At 45.2% G+C, this 24,804-nt stretch overlaps 1 protein-coding gene across 3 annotated transcripts in view; it reads right to left on the reverse strand.

The window, feature by feature from the left end:
• Window positions 1–24,804, reverse strand: part of LOC138772331 (ABC-type organic anion transporter ABCA8-like) — a 58,432-nt gene that overhangs the window by 20,070 nt on the left and 13,558 nt on the right. For all 3 annotated transcript variants that reach the window (XM_069952646.1, XM_069952647.1, XM_069952649.1), the window contains exons 2-25: window positions 23,160–23,446; window positions 20,553–20,657; window positions 18,014–18,227; window positions 16,980–17,135; window positions 16,705–16,805; window positions 14,955–15,181; window positions 14,481–14,619; window positions 13,600–13,785; window positions 12,748–12,895; window positions 10,253–10,418; window positions 9,969–10,027; window positions 9,164–9,274; window positions 7,742–7,917; window positions 6,914–7,033; window positions 5,699–5,837; window positions 5,529–5,619; window positions 4,674–4,813; window positions 4,455–4,574; window positions 3,097–3,292; window positions 2,355–2,521; window positions 1,819–1,946; window positions 1,441–1,578; window positions 1,027–1,137; window positions 779–949 (exon numbers count right to left, since the gene is read on the reverse strand). In XM_069952646.1, the coding sequence (XP_069808747.1) occupies window positions 779–949; window positions 1,027–1,137; window positions 1,441–1,578; window positions 1,819–1,946; window positions 2,355–2,521; window positions 3,097–3,292; window positions 4,455–4,574; window positions 4,674–4,813; window positions 5,529–5,619; window positions 5,699–5,837; window positions 6,914–7,033; window positions 7,742–7,917; window positions 9,164–9,274; window positions 9,969–10,027; window positions 10,253–10,418; window positions 12,748–12,895; window positions 13,600–13,785; window positions 14,481–14,619; window positions 14,955–15,181; window positions 16,705–16,805; window positions 16,980–17,135; window positions 18,014–18,227; window positions 20,553–20,657 (3,309 nt within the window). In that variant the 5' untranslated portion in view covers window positions 23,160–23,446. The remainder of the gene's footprint in view (window positions 1–778; window positions 950–1,026; window positions 1,138–1,440; window positions 1,579–1,818; window positions 1,947–2,354; window positions 2,522–3,096; window positions 3,293–4,454; window positions 4,575–4,673; window positions 4,814–5,528; window positions 5,620–5,698; window positions 5,838–6,913; window positions 7,034–7,741; window positions 7,918–9,163; window positions 9,275–9,968; window positions 10,028–10,252; window positions 10,419–12,747; window positions 12,896–13,599; window positions 13,786–14,480; window positions 14,620–14,954; window positions 15,182–16,704; window positions 16,806–16,979; window positions 17,136–18,013; window positions 18,228–20,552; window positions 20,658–23,159; window positions 23,447–24,804) is intronic.

Below are 24,804 nucleotides of genomic sequence, written 5' to 3' on the forward strand. Positions count from 1 at the left end.
ATATATATGCACACACACACACACACACACACACACACACACACTATATGATCTATCCTGCAAATAACCTGAATTATGCTGCAGAGCTGTACTCACAATTCTGCTGACGTCTCCTAGCAACACCTGCTTATTCAGTCTTCATACAGTTGTCAGCTGGCTGATAATTCCAGTAAGGTCAAACATAATTACAAGTGCAGCTCTAGAGTATAATACAGGATGTAACTCAGGATCAGTACAAGATCAGTAATGTAATGTATGTACACAGTGACCCTACCAGCAGAATTGTGAGTGCAGCTCTGGAGTATAATACAGGATGTAACTCAGGATCAGTAATGTAATGTATGTACACAGTGACCCCACCAGCAGAATAGTGAGTGCAGCTCTGGAGTATAATACAGGATGTAACTCAGGATCAGTAATGTAATGTATGTACACAGTGACCTTACCAGCAGAATAGTGAGTGCAGCTCTGGAGTATAATACAGCATCAGTAATGTAATGTATGTAACACAGTGACCCCACCAGCAGAATAGTGAGTGCAGCTCTGGAGGATAATCCAGGATGTAACTCAGGATCAGACCAGCATCAGTAATGTAATGTATATACACAGTGACTGCACCAGCAGAATAGTGAGTGCAGCTCTGGAGTATAATACAGCATCAGTAATGTAAGGTATATAACACAGTGACCCCACCAGCAGAATAGTGGTCTTTAAATATGATATATAAAATGTATACATGAAGTGCTATGTTATGATGACACCTCTTCCCATCACTCACCAGAAGCATGGCCTCCCCAAAGGACAAGACAATGTAGTGGTTGAAAGCAAAAACTATGGCGGTCATCAGGTAGATCAGGAGGCAGTAGAAGGAGGTGTCCACTAAGCCTTGTCCGATCCAGTAAGCTGAAGAGAAGAGGCCAGATAGTCGCAGCTGGCTACGAGCTTTGATCTAAGAGGTTGGAGATCCCTTGGTTAGGCCTATGATATAGACGCTGTAGCAGTACAGGTAATGGGGGCGACACTCACCATGTTGTCACCAATGCTGCTCATAGCAAAGTGAGGGGACAGACTGGCGGTGAACAGGGTGTAAGTGATGAGCATGTGATTTTGCATCACATCAGAAGTTTTTATATTATCCTATAAAAAAAAAAAAAAAAAAAAAAACAGACTTTATCACTGCCTAGTGAATCACTGATCCAAAAGATCACATTTTTCTATTCTTCTGCCGTTTGATTAAATTAGATTCTGGGAAAGTTGGGTCACAACCAATATGTCTCCCATAGAGGCCGTCATTCAGCTTTCTATGAATCCTGAGCGGCAGATCATCTGTGATTTTGCACTGAAGTATCTATGAGATAACGGGGCCGTTAGCAAGATAAAACCGATAAAACAGCCGAGGACAGACATGTAGCGTTACTGACATATCCACCAGTTACATACAGGTAGTAAGGGATCGTTCCACACGTGGATGAGGTCCGCAGACTCGGACATCTTCAGGTAGGCATTGCTGATGACGTTCACCAGGACGGGTAATATGTTGATGGCTTTGGGGTTCCCAACTATTTTAAAGCTGTAGCCCTACAATAAAAAGGAATGAATGTATATGTAAGGAGGTCGCGTACAATATACCACATTGTCCTTTTATTTCTGTGCAGTAATCCCCAAGATGCAGATGTGCAAAACTACATTTCCCATCATCTGTCCAGGCATGATGGGAATTGTAGTTTTGCAACAGCTGGAGGGCCGCAGGTTACCCGTCCTTGCAATAAACTATAGACTATATACGTTCTGATGGATAACTACACAATGGTGACTGACCTCTTCTCCACGGGATACCTCGATGGCTCCCCTGTATTTTACTGTGTTAAGATCGTACGCTCCATTCACAACATCGACCACAATACGCTGGGATTGCACAGCCGTGATAAAGTCTTCTATAGGGGAGCCTGATATGGGTGACATCACAGGGAGGTAAGTTATACAGACAATATATAGGGGTTGGGTGACAGTCAAGAAGGCTCGGCGGCTTGGACACTGGCACCTTCTGTGTACTTGACAGCTGTTTCGTGCAATCAATGCACTTCCTCTGACGTCAGAGCTGTTACCTACACTGAAGGTGCCGGCGCCCAAGTCGCTAAGTGTTTTTATGGATTGTATCCAGGGACTACAATAAAGGATATTTTTATGGGTGAGTGCACTCTCGTTTTCTCTTTTTTTGAATGTGTATGGACTGTTTTGCTTCAGAGAATTAGCACCCCTGAATAGTCTGACCCCAACAATCCCTGCACCCTCACGGACATCCCCTATTGCTGGGCAAGCTGGATAACAACCAACTGCATAATAAATACACCTGCCTGTGTTATTGTGAATCAAGAGGTTGGTGTAGTAGCCATGGAACCGATCGCCCGGCCGCGAGAAGTAAAGATTGGGAGAAAGATCCAAAACGTTTATTAAAGGAATAAGGCTAAAGAAGATTGTCAGGGCGATCACAGGTAGAATAGACAGGGCGAAGATCAGTAATCTGGAAAACAGGAAAACAAATATTATATATATACGTAACACACACATGTATGATCTATATGCTACTAGTACTGATTATATCCTGTATTATACTCTGTTATATTCTGCTGGTGGGGTCACTGTGTACATACATTACATTACTGATCCTGAGTTACATCCTGTATTATACCCCAGAGCTGTACTCACTATTCTGCTGGTGGGGTCACTGTGTACATACATTACTGATCCTGAGTTACATCCTGTATTATACTCCAGAGCTGCTCTCACTATTCTGCTGGTGGGGGTCACTGTGTACATACATTACATTACTGATCCTGTAATGATCCTAAGTTACATCCTGTATTATACTTCAGAGCTGCACTCACTATTCTGCTGGTGGGGTCAGTGTGAATTCGATGGATCCACGGTAGATTAGGTAAATGTACCCCAAGAGAAGCAGTGCATGTACAGAGTGACTAGATATTCTATATACACCTGTATATACAGTGTAAGATGGGATTTATCAGACATGCTCTACAAGGGAGTCTTGGGCTCTATTACTGCAGCTTCTCCTGTTCTCTATGGGTTGCGTCTCACATAGATCTGAAGGTTTTCCGGTCATGTTTCAGCTTCAGGTATCGAATCCGTGCAGCAGCCAGAACCTGTTGTCTCCAGAGCTGGAAGCCGCTAAGCGTCACATTCCCCGAGTCGGACATTAGTAAGACGGACTCCTCCATTTCTGCTGAGGAGGTGTCATCTGCCATCGGCTGCTCCTGGCTGAATACACTGTAGTCTAGGATGAGAGGATGAAGCACCATCACATTACGGTATCAGGCTGGGTTCACACTACGTATATTTGAGGCTGTATATTTCAGGCCTCATAGCAACCAAAACCAGGAGTGGATTGAAAACACAGAAAGGCTCTGTTCACACAATGTTGAAATTGAGTGGATGGCCGCCATATAACAGTAAATAACGGCCATTATTTCAATACAACAGCCGTTGTTTTAAAATAACAGCAAATATTTGCCATTAAATGACGGCCATCCACTCAATTTCAACATTGTGTGGACAGAGCCTTTCTGTGTTTTCAATCCACTCCTGGTTTTGGTTGCTATGAGGATCTGACTTGAGAACCAAATACAGCCTCAAATATACGTAGTGTGAGCATAGCCTCACAATGTAGATGACATACAGAACATTGTTAAAGAAGGTGACTTTTCACAGTAAATGGTTGGGTCTCTTTTTCTATGAAATTTTATAGACTTTGATTTTAAAACTTTTTTACTGTAATTCATGAATTTTTATACATCATGTTGTGAGTAATCATGATAAAGAAATTTTGATTATTTGAACTATGCCCATAGTTTCCTTCTGTGTATCCAACCCGCAAAGAAGCAGCAGCAACATGGAGGACACTATAGAGCAGCACTGGGAGGTGGGGTTAGGGTTAGGGTAAAACACAAGAAGTAGCAGCAGTGTCTCTACCACTCATCTGCAGCTGCTCCCTCCTCTTCCCCCTCAACTCTCTATAGACTTTCTGCTATATGCAGAGGGTGTAACCTGATCTCTCAGTGAACAGATAATCTGTCTTCATCTCTACCATTCTGGGGAGGGGGGGGGGGATGTCCACAGGGTATTTCCAACAGTAGATTCTTAGGGCCGAATGATTGAGGAGCAAGCGAGTGCTGATTGGGGCTGCCCAGACAATCCTTAGATTGGGTGGCCGATTTAAGAAAGAAGTGGTCTGCTGGCGCTGCTCCTATTAAACTAGCAGACTGTCGCTATGCTTATAGTTTTCATAGGTCAGGTTTAAAGACATCGATCAGCTGAAATCATGCTGGTCATCTGATCGTTGCCTTTTAACATGGCTTATTACACCAAACGATTATTGTTGAGAACGTCCGTTAATCGTTCGGTATAAGAGGCCCCTTAGGCCTTACTCGGCTCCTTACCTCCTTTCTCAAGTTCTGCCTCTCCTTCCAGTTTGATGAAAACATCATCCAGCGTGGTCATAGAGACCCCATAGGTGACAAGATCCTGTCCCACACGCCGGTCCAGGTGAGCAAAAAGGTCTAAAATTCAAAGACATGAAAACGTTTTATTATAATTTATGGAGTTATTGGGGGGTCGGTATAATTGGGCAGCGTGTGACACAGAGTTCTATTAGTTACCTGGGAAGCAGTCCACGTTTTCAAAGGGTAAGGTATATGTGAGCTGTTCTTGGTTGTGCACGGACAGCTTAGCGCTGGGTATGTGCTGCTTGATGATGGACGTCACCTCCTCAGGGTCACAGGATGGGGACACCTGCATCCTGGTCAGTGTCAGAGGAATAAAGAGTTAATGCACAAACACCAATGCAAGAAAGGAGGACACAAATACAATGAGACATACATTAGACTCAGACTTCAGTGGTTAAAAGGGTATTCCACTAAAACATTTGATATGTTGCTGCCCATAGTGAGACTAACAATTCCTTCCATACTTGTTATTATCTATTCAGTCTCCTTCCCCCAGTTCTCAGCTGCTGCTTTCTGCTGAAGACACAAAAATCTGTGTGTGAGCCTTTTTTTCTGTCTCCCGCTCCTCCCGCCTCCCTTCTGAGATGGCTGATGTAAACAAGTCCCTGGCAGACTGTATCAGCTTCTTTGTAATGCTGGGAGGATTAATCTGAGGTTGAGTTATGTTGCAGATAAATCCATGGACTTGTTTACATTAGCTGTCTCAGAAGGGGGAGGGGAGGAGAGACAGGGAGAAAGGCTCACAGGGAGGAGAGACAGAGAGAAAGGCTCACACAGATTTTTGTGTCTTCAGCAGAAAGCAGCAGCTCAGAGCTGGGGGAAGGAGACTGAATAGAAAATAACAAGTATGGAAGGAATTGTTAGTCTCATCATGGGCAGCAACATATCAAAAGTAATGTGTGTGTGGAATACCCCTTTAAATATATCCTGATGTATTACTGACAATGGTCAGAGCTGTGTTATTCTGATACACAGATAGGACAGACAGGATAGAGTAAAATCCTTCACCTTAAATGATAGCCAATGCCCCATTTTCTTTTCAAGAACAGGGATGATCCAACGCATTTCAGTCTCCCATTGGATATAACAGCTTTCCTATCTAAAAAAAATATATAAGAATGTTTAAAATGACGTTCATTTTCAGGAATCACAAAACGGTCTGCGACAATGCGACTCACCGGCGAGTATATCTGCCTCGTCCATAAACTGCGTACTGAACACAGTCACCCGATTGACTTTGCGTTCTTTCAGCAGAGACCAAATATGATGGCGGGAACAAGGGTCCAGCCCAGCGGTCGGCTCATCCAGGAGAAGAATCTGGAACAGATTATAGATATTTGGGGGGGTCTCATTACTGGGATTACCAGGTATATGTTGTAACATGTGAGGGATCTGGCAGTGATGCTGGTGCTGCTGCAGGGGAAGTGACGCATTGCATTGTATACTGGAGTTAGGCCACAACTCCAGGTGTCTGGCAGCAATGTACCCCCCTCTCCCCATGGAGGACATATGCACACTCAGCCCAGATGAGCATACACAAGCATTGCCTTAAAGAGTCACTGTCGTATTTTTTTTTTTTTTGCAGAAATCAATAGTCCAGGCGATTTTAAGAAACTTTGTAATTGGGTTTATTAGCCAAATCTGCCATTATCTGCATGTAAAAAGCCTTTTCCCAGGTCCCCCCCCTCCTTCCTCTTTTTCATCCACTCCAAAAAATCTGAAAATTGTGACTTGTTGCAGGAGACGTCCCCTGTCTGCTCTATGGAGAGGGGAGGGGGGAGGAGGAAGGAGGGAGTTAGCCGGCAGCAGAAAGCAGATAACAGAGGATTACAGGCACTGAGCTGGGTGACAGCTGTAATCTGAGCTCAGACAGGTCACTGGTGACTGCCCAAGAAGATAACGGGTGAGATATTTGTAGATTAACTCTTTGTTGTCCTGTTTTGGTCTTCTTTAGCTCTCTCCATAGGAGAACAATGAAGACAGGGGGGAGAGCTTCAAACAGCTTTTTCATGATAAAAATGCATTTTTCGGATAATAAACCCAATTACAAAGTTTCTTAAAATCGCCTGGACTATTGATTTCTGCAAAAAAAAATTTCACGACAGTGACACTTTAACAGAAGTAATAGCTGTGGATAGTGGTGTACACCCAGCCCAAAAGAAAACATACCACCATCTAGACCAGTGCTTCTCAATTCCAGTCCTCAGGCCTCACCAACAGGTCATGTTTTGAGGATTTCCTTACTATTTCACAGGTGATACTTATACTTAGTCCATCAGGTATTAGCACAGGTATCCTTTGTATGGGAAATCCTCAAAACATGACCTGTTGGTGAGGCCTGAGGACTGGAATTGAGAAGCACTGATCTAGATCAACATCTGTACGGCACTTACCTGTGGGTCTCCCAAGAGGGCTATCCCCAGGGTCAGCTTTCTCTTCTGTCCTCCGCTTAATTTACAAGCCTCCACATTCTCAATGTTATCCATCAGCAAATCTGAGATCACTCTTTGTACCTGGAAAAAAAAAGTTTTTAAAAGTGCACATAAGAATTACTTAAAGGGTATTCCAGCACAAAAAAAAAAATATTAAATTCAAAACAACTAGTGCCAGAAATTTGTAACTTACCTCTATTAAAAAAAAATAAAATCTCAAGTCTTCCAGTACTTATCAGCTACTGTATGTCCTGCAGGAAGTGGTGTCTTCTCTCCAGTCTCACACAGTGCTCTCTGCTGCCGTCTTCATCCATGTCAGGAACTGTCCAGAGCAGCAGCAAATCCCCATATAAAACCTCTCCTGCTCTGGACAGTTCCTGACATGGACAGAGGTGGCAGCAGAGAGCACTGTGTCATACTGGAAAGAAGACACCACTTCCTGCAGGACATACAGCAGCTGATAAGTACTAGGAGACTTGAGATTTTTTAATAGAAGTAAATTACTACTCTATGGCACTTGCTGACATCAGTTGATTTGATTTTTTTTTCACTGGAGTACCCCTTTAATAATATTTATCCCCTATCCCCACCCAAAGCCCCTTTGTCTCCTCATGTCATAGGGAGATTGGAGGAATCTTGACTGGGTCTTATGTGTGGTGGGAGAGGATCAATGATGACAGTACATTGGTATTACATATTAGGGGTTAGCCTGGTCCCCAGGGTGCAGCCAGGGATATAGTGGGGGCTCCTCTGTTGGTGGGGTGCGGACACACACTTTGATCAGGTTACCTCCTCGTTCACTCGTTTCCATGGGACTCCCTTTATTCTGGCAAATACTTTTAGATTTTCTTTTACTGTTAAAGGATCAAACTTCAGATCAACCTGCGGGCAGAATCCGAGTCTCTTCTTTACCTCTTCTAAGTGCTCCATATCTGATATATCATAGTCCAAGACTGAGACCGAGCCTGCAGAGACAAGTCCACAAAGATCCAAAAACATCCGACAGAATCTGAAGCAGAATTCTCCAAAAAGTTTGTCCAGTGCTAATAATTGAGACATTGTAAGGGCCGCTGCTGTCATTCACACGTGACATACAGTTTATGTTACTTTTATCCACTCAATCAGGTCAAACAATCTGTTCATTACAAAGGTAGCTTAGGAATGCAGGATCAGACTACAAAGGGGTTGTTTGTAGTCTGTGACCATGGAGACATACATCTGCACTGGCGCTGTATACACACAGCCAAATTTAGCATGATTTATGCCTGCTCATAGGTGTAAATCATGGTTCAAATCTGGAAGCATTTGGTACGCCGTGCTGGGCAGATTCACAGAGAGGCGTGCACCAATTAGTGAATTCGGCTGGGGACAAGGAGGTGGGGCCTAATTTAAGACCAGCCTATGAGTACTTAATAAAGTCCCCCATGGTGTTTTTACGTTATGAATAGCTGGATTTCCTATTTTTACTTTCACTTTCACCATTTACATTACACACAGTGGTGCCTTGGATTAGGAGCATAATTCGTTCCGGGACGACGCTTGTAATCCAAGTCCGCTCTTAAACCAAAGAAAATTTTCCCATAAGAAATCATTAAAATGCAGACAGTTGGTTCCCCACCCCAAATTAATGATTTTTTAGGCACATTATAGCAGCGGTGTGTATAGCTGAGTATAAGTGCTGTCACATTATAGCAGTGTGTATAACTGAATGTGAGTGCAGACACATTATAGCAGGAATGGAGAGGATGGGAGAGACAAGGGCTGACAGAGAGTGAAAGAAGGAATGAGCAGGGTGTAGGGTGGGCACAGTATAGCAGCTCTCTCTGTCCGGGGAGAAAGGGGTTACAGCTATGGAGAGATTATTCCCATAGTCCTGTCCTCTGATGCAAGTCCCAGCCTAAACTGGATTATGAAGGTAAGGGAGACTTCCTGGGTCAGAGTGCAGTGCTGTAGACCCTACTATGCAGACCATGCCCTTCCTCCACTCACGCTCCCACCCAGCACAGGGAGCTCTTAAACCAAAGCAATGCTCTTACACCAAGTCACAATTTTGAAAAACTGTGATCTCTTCTTGCAAAACGCTCTTAATCCAAGTTACTCTTAAACCAAGGTACCACTGTGTATATATACACCTCTGAGATGTACATGGAGGCTCCCAGGAAGGTGCAGCTGCCTGGTAACGTCTCTCTGGAAGACAGGACGACATCTTACCGCCAGTCGCTGGGCACATCCCACTCAGAATATGGAGTAATGTTGTTTTTCCTGCACCGCTGTGTCCGAGCAGAGCCATAATCTGTCCTTCATATATACTGAGGTCCAGACCTGCAAGAGGTAAAAGAAAAGATCTATGACCACCTGCTAATACAGTCAGTATTCTAGCTTCATATTAAATGGGCGCTGTCACATAAAGAAATACTAGAGATTTATAAAAAAGTTTTTATTGGTCGGGACCTCAGTGCTGGAATCCCCGGAAATAACAGCTCGGATGTAAGATCAGTCTAAGGGCCCTATTACACAGGGCGATTATCCTGCGAAAAAACTTTATATCGTTCAAATATAAGCGATGATCGTTCCGTGTGTATGCAGCAACGATAAAACGGCTGACGAGAAATCATTCGTCTGTCATTGATCGCATCTTTTGAGCGGACCCTAAAATCATTGATAATTTTTCGGTGCACATGGTTTAGTGGTTTGCTTGGGGACATAACGGAGGATAGGATGACCGCAGTAACGACCATAAGGGCCCTATTACAAGGAGCGATAATCTGCCAGATCATCAGCTGATCATGTCTTTAGGTCCGGGCCTAAAATCATCGGCCACCAACCGCACATCGCTGTTTGTTAGGCCGGGTTCACACTGCGTTTTTGCTAATTGTTTTATGCAAAAGTGACTTAAAGTGTTAAATTCGGCTATTTGATCACAGACTGGATACAGATGTGAGATTCGTTGTGGTCTGGATTACTGCCCTGTCATTCTTATACAGAAGTTCTTAGTAATAATGTGAAGTAATCTCACCTCTCAAGGCTTCCACCTTTTTATCCGAGTCGCTGAACATCTTCCTGACCTTATTGATTCTGTAATGAAAATCAATGATTTTTCAAATTCTTCAGATCAAACCTATATAGAAAGTTGAGTAACTTTGGAAACACTTTGCTATGGAGCAGGGATGGGGAACCTTCGGCCCTCCAGCTGTTACAAAACTACAATTCCCATCATGCCTGGACAGCCAAAGCTTTAGGGCCCCATAGTAGCTGTAGACGCGGCGGCCATAGGACCAGGATTTGCATTGTATTCTTTACCTTACGGCTTCTTTTCCGAGTAATTCTGCAGAGACTCTCTCTATGTACTCTCCCCCCAGGATCTCGCCACATCCGCCCTCCTCATTCCTTAGAGGGGTCGGCTTCCCCTTTGACCAGAACGATGATTTCAAACAGAAGAGCGGCTTGTATCTCTTACCATGTTTATCTGAAAGGGAAAACACCATTAAATATTATACATCAGTATCTACAGCTTAAAGGGCCCTTTACTCGGGGCGATTATCAGCTGGGAGAGTCGCTAGAAATGTTCCTGCAGCCGATAATCAGCCAATGTGAAGGCGACAGCGATCAGCTGGAGAGCGGGCCAACATCTGATCCTTGGCTGATCGCCTGTATACAACCTGCTTTATAGTTACCATTAACTGAGGGAAACTGAAACCACACATTTGTATATAGGACATACTGTACACATAGGATATGTATATAGGATATACTGTACATAGAGGATGTATATAGAGGATATACTGTACATAGAGGATAGGTATATAGAGGATATACTGTACATATAGGATAGGTATATAGGATATACTGTACATATAGGACATACTGGACACATAGGATATGTATATAGGATGTACTGTACATATAGGATGTGTGTATATAGGATATACTGTACATATAGGATAGGTATATAGGATGTACTGTACATATAGGATAGGTATATAGGACATACTGTACACATAGGATATGTATATAGGATATACTGTACATATAGGATAGGTATATAGGACATACTGTACACACAGGATATGTATATAGGATATACTGTACATAGAGGATGTGTATAGAGGATATACTGTACATAGAGGATAGGTATATAGGATATACTGTACATATACACTCACCGGCCACTTTATTAGGTACACCATGCTAGTAACGGGTTGGGCCCCCTTTTGCCTTCAGAACTGCCTCAATTCTTCATGGCATAGATACAACAAGGTGCTGGAAGCTTCCTCAGAGATTTTGGTCCATATTGACATGATGGCATCACACAGTTGCCGCAGATTTGTCGGCTGCACATCCATGATGCCAATCTCCCGTTCCACCACATCCCAAAGATGCTCTATTGGATTGAGATCTGGTGACTGTGGAGGCCATTTGAGTACAGTGAACTCATTGTCATGTTCAAGCAGAAATCGAGACTCATCAGACCAGGCAACGTTTTTCCAATCTTCCACTGTCCAATTTCGATGAGCTTGTGCAAATTGTAGCCTCAGTTTCCTGTTCTTAGCTGAGCGGAGTGGCCCCCGGTGTGGTCTTCTGCTGCTGTAGCCCATCTCTGTACTGTGCGGTCAGAGATGCTCTTCTGCCTACCTTGGTGGTAACGGTTGGCTATTTGAGTCACTGTTGCCTTTCTATCAGCTCGAACCAGTCTGCCCATTCTCCTCTGACCTCTGGCATCAACAAGGCATTTCCGCCCACAGAACTGCCGCTCACTGGATGTTTTTTCTTTTTCGGACCATTCTCTGTAAACCCTAGAGATGGTTGTGCGTGAAAATCCCAGTAGATCAGCAGTTTCTGAAATACTCAGACCAGCCCTTCTGGCACCAACAACCATGCCACGTTCAAAGGCCTCAAATCACCTTTCTTTTCCATACTGATGCTCGGTTTGAACTGCAGGAGATTGTCTTGACCATGTCTACATGCCTAAATGCACTGAGTTGCCGCCATGTGATTGGCTGATTAGAAATTAAGCGGTAACGTGCAGTTGGACAGGTGTACCTAATAAAGTGGCCCGTGAGTGTAGAATGTGTATACAGGATGTACTGTACATATAGGATAGGTATATAGGATATACTGTACATATAGGACATACTGTACACATAGGATATGTATATAGGATGTACTGTACATATAGGATGTGTGTATATAGGATATACTGTACATATAGGATAGGTATATAGGACATACTGTACATAGAGTATGTGTATAGAGGATATACTGTACATATAGAATGTGCATATAGGATATACTGTACATATATGATATGCACTGCTTATGATCCAGCTCCTGGTTCTCCAACCGCTGCTGTAATTTCAGGCCGCCTCCTCCAGAATGACTGACAGCTGGAGGAGGCGGGGCCTGGAAATACTGTTGGAGGACCAAAGATCCAGATACCACTTCCTTTCTGTTCTCGGAGAGATAAGCTCCTGCCCAAATAATCTGACAGCCGCTTACCCCTCCTCACTGTATTCAGAAACCATGTATGCTTGATGATACCTAACATTCAGATACATGTCTACATTCACCAAATAAATTGTAGGCTCTGGTAGAAAGCACTAATAGCGCCATACACTCACAGCTGCGTTCCCGCTGTTTGCACTCAAAAATATGGCGCTGTCACGTTCCGACATTGTGGCGGGACAACTGGTACCTGAGGATTGTAATGGAGGACGACTGGTTTGGCCCCTTCTACTTCTCCCCAGGCTTCATACCTGGTTTGGATATAATACTTCCGTACACGCTGCATTGCTTACCTGCCAAAATCTTCTCAAAATAAAGCGTCAACGTCATGTAGAAAATGGCGTCCAGGATAAGAACGATGCAGCTGAACAGTACGTGAGAGGAATCGTTCACCAAGTCTGAGAAGTGGACGCCTTGATATTCATGTTCCATATACAGAGTCTGGAAACATAGTAAAAGCCATCTGGAACTGTATGAACATAAGGAGCGCCCCCTAGTGGTGTCTATAGGTGGCTAGATAATGATCATTTAAAGGGGTTGTTCACAAAAAAAAAATTCTTTCAAATCAACTGGTGTCAGAAAGTGCCAGACATTTTGAATCTAATTTAAAAAATCTCCAGTCTTCCAGTACTTATCAGTTGCAGTATGTCCTGCAGGAAGAGGTGTATTCTCTCCTGTCTGACACAGTGCTCTCTGCTGCCACCTCTGTCCATGTCAGGAACTGTCCAGAGCAGCAGCAAATCCCCAGAGAAAACCTCTCTTGCTCGTGACAGTTCCTGACATGGACAGAGGTGGCAGCAGAGAGCACCATGTCAGACTGGCGAGAATACACCACATCCTGCAGGACATACAGCAGCTGATAAGTGCTGGAAGACTGGAGATTTTGTAATACAAGTAAATTAGAAATCTCTGGCACCAGTTGATTTGAAAGATTTTTTTTAATCCCCAGCGATCAGATGTGCGGGGAAACTGACAGTAAGTATTTTATTCCCCTGCAACGCCACCACAGGGGAAATGAAATGGCTAATAACAGGGAGCAATCGATTCATGGGGAGGCGCTCGATTACATAGTCAGTGCCCCTAATGGATACTTAACTATCAGACACCAAAACGACATGATAATGGATTCTAATATGGCCGTTCACCTGTGAAATTCCAACCGAGAAGGCGAAGGCGGGGAAGATGCTCAGAAGAACCTCAAGGGATTTGTGGAGATCCTTCATAAACAGCACAAGGCTGAGGACCGACTGGAGGAAGGTGATGAAGAATCCGGCAATGGCGGTGGCTCGAGGACTCTGGATAAGAACTATAAGCAGGAAGGTGAAACACATCTGTGGAAGGATAAGGATACTGTCAGTGATAGCTGGAGAGAGGCTGGTTACAGAGCTATGAACTTCTTCACACAGCCATCACATAGTACAAGTATGGCTTCCTGCCGTTACCAGTAGGGGGCGCTCACTAAAGACCAATTCATTGATGAGTAGTTCAGCAAGAAAAAAAATTCTTTTAAATCAACTGGTGCCAGAGATTTGTAATTTACTTCTATTAAAAAAATCTCCAGTCTTCCAGTACTTATCAGCTGCTGTATGTCCTGCATGAAGTGGTGTATTCTTTCCAGTCCGACACAGTGCTCTCTGCTGCCACCACAGTCCATGTCAGGAACTGTCCAGAGCAGGAGAGGTTTTCTATGAGGATCCTGACATGGACAGAGGTGGCAGCAGAGGGCACTGTGTCAGACTGGAAAAAAATAAACCGCTTCCTGCAGGGCATACAGCAACTGATAAGTACTTGAAGACTTGAGTTTTTTTAATAGAAGCAAATTACAAGATGATTTGAAAGAAACAAATGTTCACTGAACTACCCCTTTAATTGATTTGCAACAGGCGCCCCCTAGCTGTTGGCAAAAACGGACAAAATGTGATCACTTTGCACAGTGGATAAATGTGAAGCTCTGTATTGGTAAAAGTGAAGTTGGAGGTCCTCTTTAATACAAGCCCTGGTAGATGTGAATGTCGGCTATACGTACCGATGATATACCGTATAGGAAAAACAGTAGCAGGATGAGGCCATAGGAGCTCTTAAGGAACATGAACTCTTGTGTAACCAGAGTCATCAGATTCGCCATTATGAGCACATAGACGGCGTACAACAGAGCCCAGGATAACCTAGGAATGGAGAACAATGCGTCGGAAAAGCGGAAATAAATTTTTCCATCACTTATATAGAGAATAGGAGAGGGGGGTGTAGTAATACTCTGTAATTCAGGCTATGGACCCTAATACACGGCCTGACCTCTATGACACAGGAACATGTGCGGTGAGCAGCAGAGGGTTAATAATTCCCGTTCCTGCTATCTACTCCAGCTCAGAATTCAGCCGGATCTATCTCCCTCCAACTTGACCATCACCCTGAACACTACACCCTCATAGGAGATCTCCCAGCTATACTGTACAGCAATATACCTTCACTACTTTAAGGATCATGATGTTTGATTACTCACCAGAAAGCGAGATCGCTCAGCCGCATCATCCGCATGATCTCCTTCATCTCGCAGCGCTCTCGTGAGATGTACAGAGTCAGCAGATACATCAAGGACACAAAGGTCAAGTTTATGAACAGCAGGAAGGATCCAATGTGGAGGTTGGTTCCCCACGTCACGTCTGGTGAGAGCATTTTGGCTACTTTGATGGAAGCCATGTTCTTCCATACAGAGTGGTTGGTGGTCACCTGTAACCAGAAAGTTAGTATTAATGCTAAGAATGGGTGGTCTCATGTAGACAGACTCCTTTATAAGGCAAGGGTCACACTACCTGAAACACTGGCCGTTCTGTGATCTGGCTGTGTCACAGAGCGGTCGGTGTCCGTGAAGTTCATCCGGACAATACTGCAGTACTGGCCGGATGAACTTCATTTGTACTGAATTGGGATGCGGGCGCATCTGTGTGTGCCCGCATCCCAAATCACTGCTGCATGCAATGGAGAGTGCGGCAGGAGCTGCACGCTCCATTGTGTGAACTGACATGTTCTGTGCGGCTGCTATTCAATGAATAGCGGCCACACAAAACTGACATGTCAGTATACACTCCGTCTGGGATTCCCTCTGACTTCTATGGCAATCTATCTTTTGTATCGATCAAGGCCGTTGTTGAAATTTGCAACAACGGCCGTGAATAATACAAAAGTAAGTTGTGTGAACACAGCCTAACTGTGTAGATGGGATGCAATCACCAGGAACAAGGATTACCAGGATCGGCGCTATGAGGGCAGGGCAGTAATCCTAACGATGCCCCAGTGCTCCTAATGATCATACCAGAACAAGAAATAACAGACTAAGGCTGGGTTCACACTGCATTTTTACAATCCATTTTTTTTTTTTTTTTAAAAACCTGATTTGTGGCCATCCGTTTTGATACGTTTTTCCATTGAATTCCATCATAAAAAAAAAACAAAAACAAAACATGGATCAAAATGGATCTTTTTTTTTTTTTTAACGGACACAAAAATGAGGTTGACTACGTTTTTGTGTATGTTAAAAAATGGATCGGTTTTGAACAGTTTTTTTTTTTTATAATGGAAGTCAATGGAAAAATGGATCACAACTGCATCCCATTTTGCAAAAAAAAACAGATGAAAAAAAGAAAACTAATTGCAAAAACGAAGTGCGAACCCATCCTAACTGCACTGCAACGGCGCCGAGGAGGAAGATAAGAGACACAGTTTCATCCACGGCACCTTCTGCGCAATAGGGGGATATCATCAGGTTAGATTCGTCTATAGTACTATGTGGATAGAAAAAAAAATGTCGAGAGAGCAAGGAATGGGATACGAGGGTTATTAGAGACAGAATTCCAGTGATACCAGGCAGTGACCGGCAGACTGCAGGGAAGGGAGACACCTAGTGGCCAAGATTCTAGATCTGTTTTCCTGGGGTAAGAAGTCATATTTAATAATCTAAGAGATATAGAGAAATGTTAGGAATCAGACAGAGTGTGGTTGGAACAACAAACAGACAGGAGGAGATTTATCAAACATGGTGTAAAGTGAAACTGGCTCAGTCGCCTCCGGCAACCAATCAGATTCCACCTTTCATTCCTCACAGACTCTTTGGAAAATGAAAGGTGGAATCTGATTGGTTGCTAGGGGCGACTGAGCCAGTGTCACTTTACATCATGTTTGATAACTCTCCCCCACAAACTCTCTGTCCAAACAGAATTTCTCACTTTTTGACATACCGGTGGCGCCGCACTTACTTCAATGATAGCGGAGCTGATACTGGCTTGCAGCGAGAGGAATCCTTTTCTCCAGTATTTAAAGGGAATACAACTATTGGATGTGGGTGAATAACAGCCTCCTGCAAAAGCAACAGGGAGACACAGGACTGAGATCTGCCTTAGGGATGCCGCCTGACAGGCTCAGCTCTGCTACACCAGACTCAGGCCCTCCTACTGTTGCAAAACTACAATTCCCATCATGCCTTGGGAGCCAAGGCTAGCAGAGCGACTAGAGTCGTAGACCTATTCTTTACCCATGTGTGAGAAGTATTCATTTGGAGGGGTGATATCGGATATGTTGTATCTGATGTGATAGCGGAACAAATCTTCAAACACGATGGCCGCCGTCAGGTTCCCGCGCATGGCCTCCAGCAATAGATTTTCGTTGTCATATTCTTTTACATTTTCGGCTGCAATAAGACAAACAGGAGTAAAGTGACAGGAGGAAGGAAGCGGACGTGAGACTTATTATCATGTCATGAATATTAAGGGGGTATCCATATCAACTGGTGCCAGAAAGTGCCAGAGATTTGTAATTTACCTCTATTAAAAAATCTCCAGTCTTCCAGTACTTATCAGCTGCTGTATGTCCTGCAGGAAGTGGTGTATTCTTTCCAGTATGACACAGTGCTCTCTGCTGCCACCTCTGTCCATGTCAGGAACTGTCCAGAGCAGGAGAGGTTTTCTATGGGGATTTGCTGCTGCTCTGGACAGTTCCTGACATGGACAGAGGTGGCAGCAGAGAGAGCTGTGTCAGACTGGAGAGAATACATCACTTCCTGCAGGACATACAGCAGCTGATAAGTTCTGAAAGACTGGAAAATTTTAAATAGAAGTAAAGTGCAAATCTATGGCTCTTTTTTTTTTTTTTTTTTTACTAAATGCTAGCTAAATGGCATGGATTGGACTGCTGGAAAGTGATCTGTACAGCACTACAGTGAAAGGTGAAGCCAGTAGATAGCAAAGACAGCAGCAGCTCAGCCTCCCCGCTCCCTGTGGAATCACCTTTACACAGGTCACAGAGCATGCCTCCTAACATATAACGTCCCATATAAAGAATAGGGTCTGGAAGTGTTCATTGTATCTATGTCCATGAAACAGCTCAGGCAAGATGGCTGCCCCCATAGTAATGTTATAAAAATAAAATAAAAAAAATTACAACAAGAAAATAGAAACAGATTTGATAAAAAAAAGGTGTTTCAGTATTTGGGTCTAATCAGTAAGAAAAAAAATAATAATCTTGGTGACATATTCCCTTTAAATAGCATAGTGCTTTCTGTCCACCTACCTGGTATCATGCTGCTGTTAGCCACCTTCTCCATGATCTCTCTGATGGACGGAGGACTGGGCACATATCCCACTACAAGGCCGGAACTGTCAAAGGCGTCCAATGATCCGGCCTCCCCCGCAGGTGAGAGCACTATGGCCCCCAGCTCGTGATATTCCCCAACAGTGATCAGCATCAGCGTCAACACAAAAAACGCCAAGTTCTGTAGCCATTCCTGAAAACCAGAAATCACCATCATCAACCGATAAAAAGTCACCAAGCTGCTTATATGATTACATCTAACTATACAGGGAGGAACACCGAGCAGGAGAGGCTTTCTATGGGGATTTGCTGCTTCACTGGACAGTTCCTGACATGGACAGAGGTGGCAGCAGAGAGCACTGTGTCAGACTGGAGAGAATACACCACTTCCTGCAGGACATACAGCAGCTGATAAGTACTGGAAGACTGGAGGTTTATAAATAGAAGTAAATTACAAATTTCCGGCACCAGTTCATTAAATTTAGTTCCCAGTGGTCGTGTTGGTTGGACGGTCCTTTCTACTCTCCGTCATCCTCCTCCCTGCCTGGAGACTGAGTTCTCTTTAGCACAGATCGGGTCATTCAGTTTATTGCTCCCTGTTCCTCTGTGTTCTTTTACTTATTCTGGTAACTTTGCTTCCTTTTCCCTCACTTTGTGAGCCCCCATGTGGCTGTACATCTCTACTACACCGTGAAGGCTATTTGTGTATCACAGGGGTGCTGGTTCTTCTCTTTGCCTATTTTAAAACCCAATAAAAAAAATGTAATAAAAAATTACAGCCCACTCCATTTTTTGTAGTTGGGAAAACTTGCAAAATCGGCAGTGTATCAAATACTTATTACTTGTATACCCGCCAAGCCGCTCACCACATGTGACTTCCTTCATAAGCTATGTGCTGCCAATGCCAAAAGCAGGAAGTGGTTATAATAATGTGACCTGACTGCTAAAAGTCAGCAGAGGAGTGCAGGCAGGAGTGCAGGCAACAGGGAAACGCAGGCAGGAGTGCAGGCAACAGAAGAGTGCAGGCAGGAGTGCAGGCAGCAGGGAAACGCAGGCAACAGAAGAGTGCAGGCAACAGAAGAGTGCAGGCAACAGAAGAGTGCAGGCAACAGAAGAGTGCAGGCAGGAGTGCAGGCGACAGAAGAGTGCAGGCAGGAGTGCAGGCAACAGAAGAGTGCAGGCAGGAGAGCAGGCGACAGAAGAGTGCAGGCAGGAGTGCAGGCGACAGAAGAGTGCAGGCAGGAGTGCAGGCAGCAGGGAAACGCAGGCAGGAGTGCAGGCAGCAGGGGAACGCAGGCAGGAGTGCAGGCAGCAGGAGAATGCAGGTAGGAGTGCAGGCGACAAGAGTGCAGGCAGCAGGGGAATGCAGGCAGGAGTGCCGGCAGCAGGGGAACGCAGGCAGGAGTGCAGGCAGCAGGGGAACCCAGGCAGCAGAGGAGTGCAGGGGGATGCAGGCAGGAGTGCAGAAAGCAGAGGAACGCAAGCAGTAGTGCAGGCAGCAGGGGAACGCAGGCAGCAGAGGAGTGCAGGCAGCAGGGGGATGCAGGCAGGAGTGCAGGAAGCAAAGGAGTGCAGGCAACAGGGGAACGCAGGCAACAGAAGAGTGCAGGCAGGAGTGCAGGCAGGAGCACAGGCAGCAGAGGATTTTTTTGCAAACGGTGGTGTTTTTCTCTCATAGACTTCAATGGTAATGCTGTGCATATGGTGTTTATTTCTGGTGGTTTTGCACCCTTTTGGTCCAGCAACTAGGTCATGTGATGGCAGAGGAAAAGGAGCCTTCTGAAAAAACGCACAAAATAAAAAAACACACAAAAAAAATTATTCACACATTAAGTCAAAACCACCAGAAAAAGATCAGGAAAAAACATAAACGCATGATAAAAAAAGCTATGTGCCACATTGGCATTTTTTCTGCCTTTTTTTAAGGCCACAAAAAGACTGTGTGTGAGGGCCCCCTTAAGGAGGTTACACAACCGGCCCTGGAGCAATCATGTGGTGACAGATAGTGGCTGTGTATGGAGTGTATACATCTGCACCCAACAGCGGCATTTAACCTGCTAATAATTCCCTATACCTCATGGAGGGCAGAGGATGAAGGTAATTTTCTTACATTGATCCTCGGCACCATTTTCAGGATATTTATAGGTTATTTCATATGCTACTGAGGCATTTTGGTGAACTAGGGGCGGGGCTTCACCCTCAGTGCACCGATCCGCCCCAGCCGGCCTGTCCCTCCTGATGAATATTGGGGCAGATAGGTGTAGTGAGGGTAGAAGCTCCGCCCCCAGTGCACCAGTGTTTAGAAAACCCTGCCTGTATCGTGCTGCAAAGTGTTGTGGAATCTGCTATTCTTTACAGCACGTAAATTCACCTGAACGGTACACAGCTAGAAAAAAAGGCAGCAAAACAGCCGAGAAGCGGCCTCTGTGCTGACTGCTCTGCGTCCATCACATAGTTATAATAATATAAGAAGCCAGGGATTAATGGTTTCCAGCTGACAGATCTGTCACTTCCTCACCCATATAGTGGACCACCGCCTCCTCCATTTCAGCAGCAGATTCTTCAGGAGCAGGGCCGCCGTCTGCTGGAATACACTGGGCTCCGCCACATTCCGCTCACTCATCTGGAAGACAGAAGCTCGGCAATAATCATCTCACATCTTATTGGAGGTTATTTCCTTTCTCAGAAGTAAATTACAAATCTATGTAACTTTCTGAAACCAGCCGATCTGAAAAAGATTTTCGCCAGAGTACCCCTTTAAGTAAAAGACTAGTAATGTTAGAGAGTATAGTATAAAGGGGTGCCATTCGGAAAGGTGTCAGCCCATCCATCATAAAGTACAAAGATCCGTGGCACACTCGGAGATGGAAAAGTGAATTTCAAGGTCAATCCATGTAAAAATTTACAATAGCGCCAGGAGCGCCCACCTATCTGCACACAGACCGCACCAGGAGCGCCCACCTATCTGCACACAGACCAGGAGCGCCCACCTATCTGCACACAGACCGCACCAGGAGCGCCCACCTATCTGCAAACAGACCAGGAGCGCCCACCTATCTGCACACAGACCGCACCAGGAGCGCCCACCTATCTGCACACAGACCAGGAGCGCCCACCTATCTGCACACAGACCGCATCAGGAGCGCCCACCTATCTGCACACAGACCGCGCCAGGAGCGCCCACCTATCTGCACACAGACCGCGCCAGGAGCGCCCACCTATCTGCACACAGACCGCGCCAGGAGCGCCCACCTATCTGCACACAGACCGCGCCAGGAGCGCCCACCTATCTGCACACAGACCGCGCCAGGAGCGCCCACCTATCTGCACACAGACCGCGCCAGGAGCGCCCACCTATCTGCACACAGACCGCGCCAGGAGCGCCCACCTATCTGCACACAGGCCGCGCCAGGAGCGCCCACCTATCTGCACACAGGCCGCGCCAGGAGCGCCCACCTATCTGCACACAGGCCGCGCCAGGAGCGCCCACCTATCTGCACACAGACCGCGCCAGGAGCGCCCACCTATCTGCACACAGGCCGCGCCAGGAGCGCCCACCTATCTGCACACAGGCCGCGCCAGGAGCGCCCACCTATCTGCACACAGACCGCGCCAGGAGCGCCCACCTATCTGCACACAGACCGCGCCAGGAGCGCCCACCTATCTGCACACAGACCGCGCCAGGAGCGCCCACCTATCTGCACACAGACCAGGAGCGCCCACCTATCTGCACACAGACCAGGAGCGCCCACCTATCTGCACACAGACCGCGCCAGGAGCGCCCACCTATCTGCACACAGACCAGGAGCGCCCACCTATCTGCACACAGACCAGGCCAGGAGCGCCCACCTATATGCACACAGACCAGGAGCGCCCACCTATCTGCACACAGACCGCACCAGGAGCGCCCATCTATCTGCACACAGACCAGGAGCGCCCACCTATCTGCACACAGACCGCACCAGGAGCGCCCACCTATCTGCACACAGACTTAGATTTGCAAATGACTTCTATTAAAAAAATCTGCAGTCTTCCAGTACTTATCAGCTGATGTATGTCCTGCAGGAGGTGGTGTATTCTTTCCAGTCTGACACAGTGCTCTCTGCTGCCACCTCTGTCCATGTCAGGAACTGTCCAGAGCAGGAGAGGTTTTCTATGAGGATTTACTGCTGCTCTGGACAGTTCCTGACATGGACAGTATATATAATGGACTGTCTATATAACCCCAGCCATGTATATATAATGGACTGTCCATACAACCACAGCCCCTGAGATGTATATATAATGGACTGTCCATATAACCCCAGCCCCTGACATGTATATATAATGGACTGTCCATATAACCCCAGCCCCTGACATGTATATATAATGGACTGTCCATATAACCCCAGCCCCTGACATGTATATATAATGGACTGTCCATACAACCCCAGCCCCTGACATGTATATATAATGGACTGTCCATATAACCCCAGCCCCTGACATGTATATATAATGGACTGTCCATACAACCCCAGCCCCTGACATGTATATATAAAGCAGTAAAGTTGCGCAAACCATCATCTAAAACAATATTACTCCCACAGTCCCTATATAACACACATACATACCATGTATAACACGCTTTCTATATAGGTGTAGTCTCCATTATCTATAGAGGCAGCTGGAGATACTTAGCAGATTGTCCTTTTCAGCCGCACTCCTTAATATACAGATAGAGGCTGCTATATACACAGTAATAGAGAGCGTCAGTATAGCTGCATGTCTATATGTATGTACATGGTGCTTCTATAGGACCGTGTATAACCACACACACCATAATGACTGTCCAGCAACAATGCACTATAAGCGTCTAGTGCTGCCATAAATCTGACTATATCTTATATACCATGTCAGTAACTAAGAAGTCTATGGCCAGTGTACAATATGCATGTATATAGCTACAGTGCACACAGTCATATATATTGCATTATGCATGGTGCTAGGTCAGTACTTTCAGGCAAAGCTTTCTATCAGTCTCTCTCTGTCGGGAAAACTCTTGGTTTTGGCTAAAATTACTGAACAAAGTGTGAATCCAGCCGTAAAGTGGTAACAGCTGTAGGAGCCCATCAGTATGGAGGCTTACCCTGAACGCTGCTCTCTGGCACAGGATATATAGTAGAGCTTAGACAGGATGGAGGTTGGTGTCTCTCTGCTCCATGTTGACTGTTCTGTAGATTTTAGAAGGCTGTGGGGGAGGGGTGAGGATCCTGCGACTCCTTCCACTTATGCAGAGTAATAGAAATGTGCTGGCTGCTTGTTCTTCCCTGTGTTCTTATAGTGAAAAACAGTCTGGTCACATGACCTGCCTGCACCGTCTTGGGATCACCATGGCCGGCACTGGAACACTAGACGATTCCTCCAACTTATTTCCTGAGAAGAAAAAAAATGACAAAAAGTTTCTTGCTGACAAAACGGAATGTACAAGGAGAAGGTCTGCGGCTGCCAGGAGGAACATCTGGGGCCATTCTAAGAAACGATATGTAATGATGGAGAGAACTTGGAATCCATCGACCTACAGCAGATGGCCCCCAAAGGGCCCAAGCCACACAGCGAACCAGAGCCCAGTGTGTATACGGTCTAAGACGCGGCTCTCTAATCGTGCAGGGTGGGCTACATAAGCCAGCTTGCTTCAGATGTATTACACGGCTCAATGTTCCGGATAAGCGAGTACTGAGCCGCTCAATAATCGTGCAACAAGGGCTATATATATATATATATATATATATATATATATATATATATATATATATATATATACACACACACACGTACATACATACCGTTAGTGATGTCTGAGCAGCCCTTGCCAAAGTGTAAAATAATAAACTTTATACATACCTCTTCATGATCCCTGGTGTTCTCTTTGCTTCTCCCGCGTTCTTTTCCCCCACACTTGTGCCTCAAGAGAATATAAGAGAGGGAAAGGAAAGTATATCTCTTACATAGCAGCCTTCAGGAGACTGGACCTGGATACAGTAAGTATAGCTGTTATATAGGAGCCTTCAGGAGACTGGACCTGGATACAGTAAGTATAGCTGTTATATAGCAGCCTTCAGGAGACTGGACCTGGATACAGTAAGTATAGCTGTTATATAGCTGCCTTCAGGAGACTGGACCTGGATACAGTAAGTATAGCTGTTATATAGCTGCCTTCAGGAGACTGGACCTGGATACAGTAAGTATAGCTGTTATATAGCAGCCTTCAGGAGACTGGACCTGGATACAGTAAGTATAGCTGTTATATAGCAGCCTTCAGGAGACTGGACCTGGATACAGTAAGTATAGCTGTTATATAGCAGCCTTCAGGAGACTGGACCTGGATAAAGTAAGTATAGCTGTTATATAGCTGCCTTCAGGAGAATGGACCTGGATATAGTAAGTATAGCTGTTATATAGCAGCCTTCAGGAGACTGGACCTGGATACAGTAAGTATAGCTGTTATATAGCAGCCTTCAGGAGCCTGGACCTGGATACAGTAAGTATAGCTGTTATATAGCTGCCTTCAGGAGACTGGACCTGGATACAGTAAGTATAGCTGTTATATAGCAGCCTTCAGGAGACTGAACCTGGATACAGTAAGTATAGCTGTTATATAGCTGCCTTCAGGAGACTGGACCTGGATAAAGTAAGTATAGCTGTTATATAGCTGCCTTCAGGAGAATGGACCTGGATATAGTAAGTATAGCTGTTATATAGCAGCCTTCAGGAGACTGGACCTGGATACAGTA

This window comes from Dendropsophus ebraccatus, chromosome 14 (genome assembly GCF_027789765.1).
Source record: "Dendropsophus ebraccatus isolate aDenEbr1 chromosome 14, aDenEbr1.pat, whole genome shotgun sequence".
Lineage (NCBI taxonomy): Eukaryota > Metazoa > Chordata > Amphibia > Anura > Hylidae > Dendropsophus > Dendropsophus ebraccatus.